The sequence below is a fragment of the Lathamus discolor genome, chromosome 7 (assembly GCF_037157495.1).
Source record: "Lathamus discolor isolate bLatDis1 chromosome 7, bLatDis1.hap1, whole genome shotgun sequence".
In the NCBI taxonomy this organism is placed as follows: Eukaryota; Metazoa; Chordata; class Aves; order Psittaciformes; family Psittacidae; genus Lathamus; species Lathamus discolor.
Window position 1 is genome coordinate 3088659 of NC_088890.1, and position 12166 is coordinate 3100824.

Genomic DNA, 12166 nt, shown 5'->3' on the forward strand with positions numbered 1-12166 from the left:
CCCGATGGCGATGTGCCCCCTGGTGATGTACGCTGGCAGGGGCCCCGCAAACCCTCCCCGCCGGCCCAACACACGGGTACCGGACCGCCCGTGGCCGGCGTGCGGCGGCTGAACTCCGCTTTCATGAGCTGCTCCATTCTCTTCCCCGTCCTGCCAAGGCTCGCGGCAGATTTACAAAGCAGACACACGCGGAGTGAAAAACTCTTTGTATTCTCCCGCAACGGAGCCGCCGCCCGGTGCGGCACAGCGACGCCGTTAACTCGGTACAAGCAGTCCCAGCTAGCGCCCGCACCGCTCCGCCGGCGCTACCGCTCACCCGGCAGCTGCCGCCGGCTTCATGCCTGCGCTCCCGCCCCGAGCGGCCGGTTCGGGTTCCTCCCCCGGGGCCCGCCCAACTTCGCCCCGTCCCTCCGCGGTCCTAAACGCGGTTTGCGCAAAGCCTCGGCGTCCCCCAGCTCCCGGTGCCGGGGAGCACAGTGAGCACAGCCCGCTCCCCGGCCGGGCGCCGCTCTTCCCGTGGCTCCAGGCCTTCCACAGAGCACCTCTCCGCCGGGGGCTCCGCGGGACCCGTCCTCATCCCGGCGGAGGGCGGTAGGAGCGGGGAGCGCGGAGCGCAGCGCCCCGACAGCGCCGCCGTCGCAGGCGGATGACGTCGCGGGCGGACGGAAGAAGCGTGGCAGCTCCGCGGCCGGTGACTGGGCGAGCGGGCGGAAGCAGCGGCGGCCGCGGGCGGGGCGGCGCCATGGGCCGGCGGCGGTGAGCGGCGCGGGATGGCGGCGGCCCGCGGCTGCCCCCCGGCGGGCTGCGGGGACCGCGCCCTGGCCGAGCTGCTGCTCGAGTTCTCCCGGGCTCAGTACCGCGCCAAGGACGGCGGGGGCGCCGCCGCCGCGAAGGTGGGGGGCCCGGCACCGGGGGTTATAGCGGGGGCCGGGGTCTGGTGCGGCGGGCGCTGACCGGGGTCTGCGTGCAGGTGGATCGGATCGAGCGGCGGTGCCTGGAGCTCTTCGGCCGCGACTACCGCTACAGCGTCATCTCCAACGCGCACGGCGAGGTCTGCGCCCACTACCCGCGGCACATCGTCCTCCTGGAGCGCGATGCCGGCGCCGGCCGCGACCCGTAAGGCTCCCGGTGCCCCCTGCCCGCACTGCTGGCAGCACGCGTCCTGCCCCGGGGAGCTTCCGCGCCTGCCGCTCCGGGGCGGCCGGGGGAAGCCCCGGCGGGCTCGCTGTGCCTAATTATAGCGAGCGGAGTCATCCGCTTCCGGGCGCCCTCCGCCGCCTGCCAGGGCTGCGCTCGCTGGGCTCCTGGGTGGAAGCGGTGACTTGAGGGGTGCGAAGGGACCAGGGCGCTTGAGCAGAGCCGACCACGGTGTTAGCTCCTACCGAGCGCTGCTCGTGGCTGGGAGCGGGGCTGTGTGATGCTCTCCTTGCCGTGATGAAGTGCCCGTGGTCTTGCTGGAAGGCCTCTGGTTAGAGAAGGTTTAGTTTGGGAAGCTTTATGAGGTGAGGGGTGCTGCTAGAGGCTGCACAGACGAGGCAGCCCCGGCAGAAGTTCTCCCCTCACCACGCTTCCTGTGTCAGGGGATGCTGCAGGTTAGGGAGCTAGCGGGATGTGCTGCCTTGCAGTTTAGCACAAGTCTAAGCCAACTTCTCTCTGGACTTTGACCGGCAAGCTTACAATCACGTTGGTCTGACTTCTGGCTGTTAGATGCTCCCTGCAGCTCCAACCATAGCCTCTCAGCTTTTGTTTTCTCTTCTGACAAAGCGTTATGCAATTTTGCTGCCTTAGCTGCTGTGTCCATGACAAGAGTAACACGTCCAAAAGGATGGTGGTCACTGAGTTCTGCTCCTGTGTCCAGCTGCTTTGCCTGAGGAAGGCAAACTGTTAACCACACTGCCAGCACGTGGGCTGGGTGCTGGGGTGGGTGGGTGGGGGTCTTTAGAAAACAGCCCCAGCTGATTGTCAGGTGAGATAATTTCTGCTTACTGGTTGGATCAGGTTGGAAAAGGTTAACCCCCTTGCTGCAGAAAAAGGGAAACTCAACTCTGAAGCTGTAACTGTGACCAGGAGTGTTTTTAGGGAAGAGAAACAGAATGCTTCTGCTTTTCTTGTTCTTGCAGGAGGAAAGGATGCTTCATTCCCCTGATGAGTGTTCAAAATACACTTGCACTCAGTGCCCTGTTTTCTTCCAGAGCTTTGCAATCAGCACTGGCAATTACACTTGAGTTACTGATTCTTTCCACATCTCCATTTGCTGTCCCAGAGAGTCATGGAAACCATGACCTTCATCAGCCCTCTCCCCCTGATTTCTGGGTGATAATCTCTGTAAAAGCTGCTGATCATTTTTAGACAAATCTGGGTTTCATTTCATCGTTGTACTTTATGGCCTAATGATAAAACAGAGACTGTGCTTCTGTGTTACAGAACACAAATGAAGGGGACACTCCTTCTAGGTCTTTGTCTGCTTTTCGTCTCGGTAATATTCTTAACCACTTGGCAAGATCTTCTTGAAGTGTGCAGGATGCTTCTCACCTCTCCCCAGGGTTTCTGGGCACAGTTCTTAGCTATGTGAACTGCACTGCCCCATCAGCTCTGCTGCTGCAGCTTATTCTGAAGTCAGGCAGGGAGGCAGCAACGATTGAATATTTTAAGCCCAGATTGGTTTCTTGATCCTGTTTCCTCTGTGGCTGGACAGCTGGAGCAAGAAGGGATGCTTCCTGCTCAGAGTTTCTAACAGGACTCTGAAGTCAGGCAGGTGCAGCGGGGGTAGCACGAGGAATTTAATGCATGGTTTTGGCTCCTTGGTCAGATGCTGCTCACAAGGAGTCAGAGAAAGTAGCACAGTGAATTCTGACACCCAGGAGCTCCTTTGCTGTGCTTAGAGACTTCTGATGTCCCCCCAGAAGGAGCAAGCAGATGCTGCAGGTGATGGACACAGAGGGATGTGCTCAGTTCTTTGCTGTGGCCGTGCCTGATGAAAATGTCCAGATCTCGGACACAGGCCATGTCTTTGGTTTGACCTGACCATGCTGTGATGTGTCTGCACTCCAAATGCTGTTCTGGCTACCCAAAGACAAGCACCTCTGCTTCAGGCCTAAAATAGAGTTGCTTGCTCTTATAGGAAGTGTCTCTTGCGTTTAAAAAGATTAATTCATGTTTAGGGTCTGATTTTTAAGGGCAGGGTGGGCAGGGAATTAAGATAGAGATAAGGTTGCGCATCAGTGTCTTCTGGAAAACAAAACTTCTGAAGGCACCTCCTCATCCAAATACCTGAAAGTCAAAAGAATGAAGAGTTAAGGTACACGTTATTCCTTCCACCTCATTCTCCACCTTGTGCCAGGCAGCCTGAACGCTGCTCCTTCACGCTGCTGTTGGAGTGCTCTGGTTTCTGAGCCTTTTTTGGTAGATTTCCTCCTACCTGTGCTGCATTTAAGCGCTTCTCCCTCCAAGAGCCTCACACCTGCTCTTCAGAACATCCTTTCCCCTTACTACAGCAGTCTTCTTACAACTATGTTTATTTACTACGTTTACCTCTAGCTTTGCTGGTGATGGTTCTTGTGAAGAGTGGAGCATGGGTTGTGTGCTGAGGTGAAACCTGGTGTCTTGTCTCAGCTCCTGGTGAGGTGCTTCTCTTACAATTGCTGATATCCCAGGCATTTGATTTTTGCTGAATCCTGTATTCTGGACTTGGAAGCAGTGCCATGGAGCTATGCTGGTAGTACCATCTTAAAGTTCTTTTTTCCCTCTGTATCTGTGTTTGCAAAGGAAACATAAAGACACGTAGAAAAGCAACCCCACAACCAAATCTGGATGTGGGAATCTGACAAAGTTTCAAAGTAGTTGGGAATTATGTGTGAAGGAATCTCTTCTCAAGCAAAGCAGCACTTACAGAAGTGTCCTTCCGCTTGCTAACTGCAGAGGTGGCTCGTATACGAAAGGGATGGGGATCACAGGAGATGCTCCATGTACTGAACCCAGTCTCTGTCCACTAGGTTTGAGAGCACTGTGCAGGTTGGCAAGCTGCAGGACCTCATCAACCGGAGTAAGATGGCAAGATGCAGAGGCCGATTTGTCTGCCCAGTCATCCTGTACAAGGGAAAGGTAAAGCTTCATGGGTCACCTGTCTTAGCTTCAAAAATGACCTTTCTCCCTCTGACCTATGCAGCCACATCTTCAGGTGGTTGTCACCTTTCCGAAGGCTGTAAAAATCCTTGCTTAGGTACAAGCAGGCAGGCTGTAGTAGCAGGTAGCCTGTCTAGGCTGCATAAATCATCAGGGGGCTTCAGGCTATTTTACCCCACCATTGCACTGTAGAGGTAACATTTCCTCCATGCACATGTCCCTTGTGAAGGACCAGAGGTGTTTGGGGACCAGAGGTGTTTGGTCTTTGGGAGGGGAAGGACAGCTATTGCCACTTTCTGCCTCTGACTCTTCGCAGCAGTGATATCCCTTTGAATAACTTTTCTCTCTAAAGAGAAGTTTCCCTGTGTGTTCCCTGGGGAGGCAAGATTGCATTAATGCTCTTCTGAATGTGTGGGCTTGTCTGCAAGGGGAGCTGTAAGAAAGTGAAATTACATTCGTTTTCATGTGGATTAGTTAAACTGCATTGAAGCCCTGTAGGAATAGCTTCATTTAGAGTTTAAATAGCTTAATTCAGTTTTCTTTGGTTCAATTTAGAAACACTGGATGAATAGCAAAGTCACACCTGTGACCATTTTAATGTAGCTCAACTGAAGCCATCGTGGGCTGGACCTGCTGACCTTTACTGGCTGCAGTCATACTGGGACCATCTATAACCTTATCCACAGGGATGTGGAAATAAGACTCAAGCAGGGTATTAACAGAGCACAGGACGTGCTAACTTGGCGGGAGTTGACTGTATTAGTGAATTGGAGAACTAGAAGTGAAAATATAATTTAAAAACCAGCTACAGGTAAAGGCACTTGGGAGTTTAATGTATTTGGAGAGCTTGATTTGGACCAGGGTTGCAGGGGGAGCTGCTGAGAAGGTCATTGCTGTAGGTACCAATCAGTTCTATGTAACATGACAGCAAATAGGCCAGAGACCTGGAAGGGAAAGACTCCTGGATCATGGGTGATTAATAACAAAATCTTCCTCCAGCATATTTGCAGATCAGCAACACTGGCCGGCTGGGGAGAGCTCTATGGGCGCACTGGCTACAACTATATCTTCTCAGGTGAGTGAGGAGCTGTTTGTCACTGTGTGCCTGGTCAGGCTTGTCAGTGCTGGGGCAGTGACCTACACACAAGTGCAAGATCTTCCTAAGAGCCCATGCAGAGCTCTAGCATGGACTTGAGGCTGAAGAGTGAGTTATGGGAAGCATGTAGGCAAGTAAGGCAGCCCAAAGAATCAGGGTGCTGATTCGAAAACATGGGAAGTGGGAATAATAGAAGAAAGGATAGGAACTTGCTGATGCTCGATTAATCATTTGGAATCAAATCTTGCTAGTGGTGACATATACCGGACTGTAGGGAAAGATCTTCAGGGAGTATTGGGTAGCTGTAGTGTGGGTAGCTCAGATTAACAAAGCACTGCGTAGCGCTATTGGGCTGTCCTTCTGGCTGTCAGTAATGGGTTGACCTGCCTAGGTCCTTTGCAGTGACAAGGGAAGACTGGGCTACATTAGAAAATGGGCTTTTTGGGAAGAGGAAACGTGGGGAACTACTGAGAGCACGTATGTGTGGAGGGAGGGTGTCAGACCATGGCCTTTTTGGGCATACAGATGTCTTGTCAGATTGGGAATCACATTGGTTTACACAAGCTTCAGTTCTTAATGCTTCATTGCAGGAGGTTCTGATGATGCTTGGGCAGATGCAGAAGACATCTCAGAGGAGGATTCCGCACTTAGGTTTGTATGCATCACTGGAATGGGGAAAAGGGAGTTTGAATCCTAGAATACCAGGTTGGAAGGGACCTCAAGGACCATCTTATCCAACCTTTCTAGGCAAAGCATGACCTGGACTAAATGGCTCAGCACCCTGTCCAAGTGTGTCCAAAGTGCTGGGGAGTCCACCACTTCCCTGGAGAGATTATTCCAGTGGCTTGGACGAAAGCTGGCTCAGCCCCTCAGGGGTTGGACAAGGCTCCTGCTATGCAGCTTATGGCTGGAAGCACTTCAGGAAAAGGCCTGGGGCAGTGTTGTGCAAAGAATCCCACTCACCATGATCAGTCATTGAATTCCAGATTCTTCATCTTGCTTTGCCTTGTTCTGTCCTGCAGGAATGCAGACTCCCAGCTGTTTGACAAGGTCAGAGGGCACGACATCAAGCTGCTTCGATACCTGTCTGTGCGCTACATCTGTGACCTGATGGTGGAAAACAAGAAGGTGAAGTTTGGCTTGAAGTGAGTCTGGGTTCATTTGTTTTTCTGCAGCATAGCCCTTACACGGAATTGCTATTGGGCATGCTCTCAGCATCCTGGGAGCAGTCCCACATCAGGATCAACTATAATTGACTGCTATAAAGAGAACCCCGAGGTTTTAGGCCAGAGAAAGCTGTATCAATGGGGAAGATAGCTGCTGTCATCTGTCTTCTGCAGTCATTTTTTCTCTGTTGAGCTTGTGCTAATGTGACAGTCACCCCTTCAGCAAGGGCGGAGTAAAGGAGCCCTCTGCTTGTGTATAGGAATAAGGGGAGATGTTTCTCCTGGTATTTCTCTCAGAGGAGAGCTTTGGTGGTTTTGGGCTGTACCTCATTATTTGCATGTGTTGAGTAACTTCTGCTCACTCCTGAGTCAAGCCACAGTGCAGGGAGATGTGATAGATAGCTTTTTGGGTGCTGGTATTCCTGTGACAAGCACTCACAAATGTCTGTTCTGCTCTTTTCCCGTGCAGTGTGACGTCTTCTGAGAAGGTGGACAAAGCTCAACGTTATGCTGACTTCACGCTTCTCTCCATCCCATATCCAGGTACAGGACTGATGTCCAGAGGGACTCCCAAGGGACAGGTGACAATCTGCTTCTGGGGACTGGGAACTATCTGTGTGTCTGTGTGGTGAAATGACTGTGGCTTGCTCAGTGTTTCCTATGGTCCCTCTGGAGAAAAGCTCTTTTAAACTGTGCAGTAATCTGGCTGCTCTGCTGCTGTGAGTCAGCATTAGGCACTCTTTCAGGTGACAAAATAATTTCTCAGCAGTTCCAGTTAATTTGAGTGCAGAGAAAGAGTCCCAGAGGTGGAGCTGGGGTTCAGATGGCCTTTGGAACCCCTGCAGCTCCAAACTGCTTGATGCAAAATATGTATCTTGCCCTGTGTTATATAAAAACCCTATTGCTAAGACTATTTTCTAGTGCTGGTGCTGCAAAGCACCATTGTGAGATGTCCTCAGTGCCAGGCAGAGCTGTTAGCCTGAGTGTGCCGTGTACAGCTCTGATGCAGACCACTCCAGCCTGTCTGCCTGGCTATATTAGTCCCTGTGCCTAGCAACCACTGCTGGGTCACTCGCTGTGCTCTTAAAGATGAGCTGAATATTGCTGCCTGCCTGCTGATGTCAGGCTCGTTGATAGGATTGGATGTGAGATTGCTGTGCCTGCGGTCTGTCTGAGGGAAAGGACTCCTTCTTCCATGCACACAGAAAGGAAGAAAGCCAAACCAAAACCCGCAAAACTGTTGTGGATGATCCAAATCCAGACTTTTCCTGGATTACTGATTGTTGCCCTTAAACGTACATTTTGTTTCATAGAACCTAGAATGGTTTGGGTTGGAAGGGACCTTAAAGCTCATCCAGCTCCAACCCCTGCCACGGGCAGGGACCCCTTCCACTGGAGCAGCTTGCTCCAAGCCCCTGTGTCCAACCTGGCCTTGAGCACTGCCAGGGATGGGGCAGCCACGGCTTCTCTGGGCACCCTGTGCCAGTGCCTCAGCACCCTCACACTGAGAAATACACTGATCTAAAAGTGTATTTCCTTTCATGCAGAAATCGGTGACAATTCAGAGAAGCTGCATGAGGATTTCTGTCGAGTTTGCCATGCCGGTTGCTGAGGTGTACAGAAACACTGATTTCTGTAGCCCATGGCACAAGGATATACATGTTGCCAGCATATTCCTCACCACACTGAGAACATGAGAGAGACAGCATACACAGGCCTTTTGTAGGGTTTGTAAAGGATGAGGAAGAAGAGAGAGCCTCTTGTTTTAGGTGACTGAGTCAGTGTCCAGACACAGAATCACAGAATCCTTTAGGTTGGAAAGGACTTTTAAGATCATCGAGACCAACCATTAACTCAGCATTGCAAAGTCCACCACTAACCCATGTCCCTCTGTGACTGTCTGGAGTGAAAGACTTGACTCAGAGTGGGTTACCTGTATAAACTTTGGTGCTCTCCAGTGCAGAAAACCTCTCTTCTCCATTCGACTGGTGTTTGGCACTTGTAGATGCCAATACTTACTGCCATAGTCCCTTGTTCTTTGCTTTAAGCTGTTGTTTAATTGGAGTTAGATCTCAGCTGACAGATTGCTGCCTGATTCTGTGTTTCTGAGGGCCAGTCCTGTCCTTGTACAGATCTTTTTCGACCATTGGAGTTACTTGTGACTTGCAGGGTAGGAATCACTGCCTGTGTTCAGCACGGGTGTTTTGGTAGTGTCAGGGGCACTCTGGCGCTGCTGGTGCACACACAGTACATTGGGAGAGGTGTTTGTGTATCCTGCAGGCAGCCTCAGTGCTAACGGTGCTGCTCAGCTGTGACAAGTGACTGCAATTCGCAGCAGAGACTTCAAATAGTTGCTTGAAAAGAGCAGAGCCAAAGGACAAGCTTCAGGGGTGAAGGGCTTGGGGGAAGCCTTGGAAGTGGTTATGTACCTGCTTCCTTCAGATAGGGCAGTTTGTGTGTTTGAAAGAGGGAATGTGAGAGAAATCACAGCAGCCTCTGGCAGAGCCCTTTCTTGTTGCCTGCAGCAGATGCCCTGTGAAAGCTGCCTTTCCCCAAGGCTCTGCCAACACCTCCTTTTGCTGGGTTCCTTCTCACTCAGCATGTCAGGCTGATGCCTTTAGATCTGTGCAAAAGCCCTTGGCCCTGGAAAGCGCAGCTCCTTGGTGAAACCTCTTGTTTGGGAAGGAATGAAACCAGTCCCTCAGACTCCACATTAGCTGGGAGTTTGGAGTTTGCCCTTTGCTGTGTGAGTGTGTTCACTGCTGAGTGCTCGGGGTTGCGCTGCTGGGAGGCCGGGCTGCACTCACTGATGATTACTGCTCTTCTCTTCCCGCAGGCAGCAGTTTTGATTAGTTTGGTGCTTTGGAGCCCGGGGCTGCCGGCACTTCCAGTCCCACAGGGCACTTCAGTGGGTAGATCTCAGGCAGCTGAACTGTTCATTATCTCCTCTTCTTGCAGGCTGTGAATTTTTTAAGGACTACAAAGACCGGGATTATACAGCTGAAGGTCTCATATTTAACTGGAAACAGGTACCTGGAGGTTACGAAATGGAGACCTGTGGGGTTTACTGGGCTTGGGTCTCGTCTCAGAGTTCTTGAGCAGGGTCTATGTGTCATGGGCTTATTCCTGATGACAAGGAGGAAGCCATCAGGACAAAGCAAGCAGTGAATGTAGTGAATTGCTAGTTGTAAAATCTGTATGTAAAATAACTGAATTGTTATCCTGCAGTGCTGCTTGAGCTCTCATGCAGGGTATGGGTTGCTCCTTTGTTTGGATTCGAGATCTTACTGATAGCCTCTGTTATTTCTGTCTTCATATTCTGTTTTCTGCTGAGGGAGATGGTTGAGTGGAGCTGCCCGACAGGAATTCAGAAACTAACGTGCCTTAGCCTTGACTTCCACCACTGGGAGCACAGAAAAGCTCCTCCTCTCCACTAGCCCTTCTACGAGGCTATGAGTTAATTCTTACCGCTTCATTTTTCTGCATCCAAAGATGCTTTGCTGAGGTGTTTTCTTTCAGATGCACCAGTTGGCATTTATTGTTATAGTTTTTGCTGGAACTCACTGCCTTCAGATCAGGGCTTTTCTCTGACCATTTGTGTTTGGTTTTTGCAGGATTATGTAGATGCTCCATTAAGTATCCCAGTCTCTCTGACCCAGTCTCTGAACATTGACTGGAGTGAGTACCAGGTGAGCAAAGCAGCCATCTCTGTGGGAGCTCATGAATCCATTCAGGAAGGATCAGTAAAGATTTGAAGCCTGACTTGCTCCTGTTGCCATAATCTGGCTCACTTCATACCACTCCAGTGGGAGTGAGGCTGCTTACTTGGCTCTTCACATTGGCAGTGGGAATCCTCTATCCAAAAGCTTGGTGTGTCCTGAGGCAGCTGGCTGTAGCGTCCAAGCTTTTTCTGTAGCTATGTAAAGCTTGCAATCCCTTAGGGAGTTCTGTTGCTAACAAAAGCAAGTAACATGCCAGGAAATGGCAAGCAGTGTTACTTGTTCACAGTCTTAGCTCTGCACGTTTCCTTGACTGTGGAGAATCTTGAGAGAGGTCAGCCTCCCCTTCTGCGAGCAGTAGCCAAGGGACTTGGCACCTCCTTCGTAGTACCTGTCCTTTGGGAGAGGAGTAGAAAATCGTATTTGACTGTAGCATGTCTCTGTGTTATTGCAACAGCATTACAAATGATAATTGAACTCCTGTGTTCGCCCAAGCTTCAAGGTTTACCTCTGTTCTAACAGGGAGCATCATCTTCTACTGCTGATCACTGTGCTCCATTTCACACATCAGTGGACCCACCAGCCCCTCCAGGTTTGGTGCTGATTGGCTGTGCTGGAGCGTGTCACACTCCTGTGCTCTCTGGCTGGAAGCACACATGGGCAGAGCTCCCCATGTTGGGCCAGTGTTCATCAGTCAAGGATTTAAATAAAGCAGAATGATGCAAAAGCAGCTTGCAGTGTTGAAGCAGAACTGATGGGAGCACAGCTTGTTTATGGCTAGAAACTTGTTCACTAGAATCCTGAGCAGCCAGTGTTTTACAAAGGATATTAAAAATTGAAGAGGGTATAATAAATGCAGATGCAGAAGTGATCTGAGGACTGGAGAAGGTGCTTCACTTGAAGCTGAAGTTCTCAGGCTCCAGCTAATCACAGAGGTGATGGAGGGTTGACTTGATTAATGTAGAAGTACATCTGCAGGGAGAAAATACTAATTCTAAAGCACTCTTCAGTCTGGGGAAGAAAAGCTGCACAGGAAGCAACGTCTGCAGTCTGAAATCAGACCTTTAAATAAGGAGAAGAAGTCTCGTGTGTTGTTTTTGAGGATGAGCTGTTGGAACATGCTGCCGAAGGATAGATGATCTGTCACCCCTGGTTGAGGTGCTTCTCTAGGCAGAGATGTTGCCAAGTGCAAGTTTCAGGCTGTAGTTGTGATATAGAAAGGCTCTGAACTGCAAAGCAGCCTCTTGCTATGGGCAGACCTTTATCATCAACATTTCTCTTCCTGCAGAGCTGGGACCTTGTACAACAGACACAGAACTACCTGAAGCTGCTGATCTCCATCATCAATAGTGATGGTAAGGCAAACTCCTTGCTCCTAATAGTCTGAACTGGAGTAGTCACTGTCTCGGGAGGAGCAGCTCATCATCCACTGTTCTAGTATCATCATATTAGTGCCACTGTGGATCAATTTCCAATATAGAAGAGTCACTTTATAGACAGCTTCACTTCTCTCCCTTCAGAACAGGGTGATTCCTAGTATCTCAGGGCTCCAGCTCCCCTGTTGAGGGGAAAGCCCTGTCCTCTCAGGGATGGAGAGATAGCTGGAAATACGAGCTGATGTTTTACTGCTTTAGAACTGAAAAAAAGGAAACATTTGTTCCTCTGCTTCTTGACTCTTGCTCTTATTTTGCTGGACACTTGTTTTGTCCCCCCAGCCCACGGTCTCAGTAGGTGCCTGTTTAAGAGCCCTTTCCGTCCTCTGTCATCACACCCAACTCTTTGAAAGGTGTGTATTGCCCATTCCCTCTGGGCACTATGAACTTGTACCTAGCACTGTTGGATAGATGGAGCCAGCTACAGACTCCTGCAGCGGTTGTTCTGGGACACACCGGATTTTCTGGAGATCATAGGAGTGTGTGTGTGCCTCTGCTCAGTGTGTGTTGGTTGGTTGGTGAGGCTGGAAAAGCATTCAGTTGGAGCAGGTTTCTCTGTGATGAAGGAATAGGTTGTGATAGAGGGTTGCAGCTGGGTAGGTGCCATGTTCTGGGTAGCAGAGTGATGTT

General features: G+C 50.9%; 1 protein-coding gene across 2 annotated transcripts in view; it reads left to right on the forward strand.

Moving 5' to 3' along the window:
- Positions 1-734: 734 nt before the first annotated feature.
- The window catches only part of MTMR14 (myotubularin related protein 14), a 28543-nt gene continuing 17111 nt past the window's right edge, over positions 735-12166 (forward strand). For both annotated transcript variants that reach the window (XM_065687596.1, XM_065687597.1), the window contains exons 1-10: positions 735-893; positions 971-1116; positions 3993-4101; positions 5122-5197; positions 5809-5869; positions 6241-6363; positions 6854-6927; positions 9343-9413; positions 9999-10073; positions 11392-11458. In XM_065687596.1, coding sequence (XP_065543668.1) covers positions 771-893; positions 971-1116; positions 3993-4101; positions 5122-5197; positions 5809-5869; positions 6241-6363; positions 6854-6927; positions 9343-9413; positions 9999-10073; positions 11392-11458 — 925 coding nt within the window. In that variant the 5' untranslated portion in view covers positions 735-770. The remainder of the gene's footprint in view (positions 894-970; positions 1117-3992; positions 4102-5121; positions 5198-5808; positions 5870-6240; positions 6364-6853; positions 6928-9342; positions 9414-9998; positions 10074-11391; positions 11459-12166) is intronic.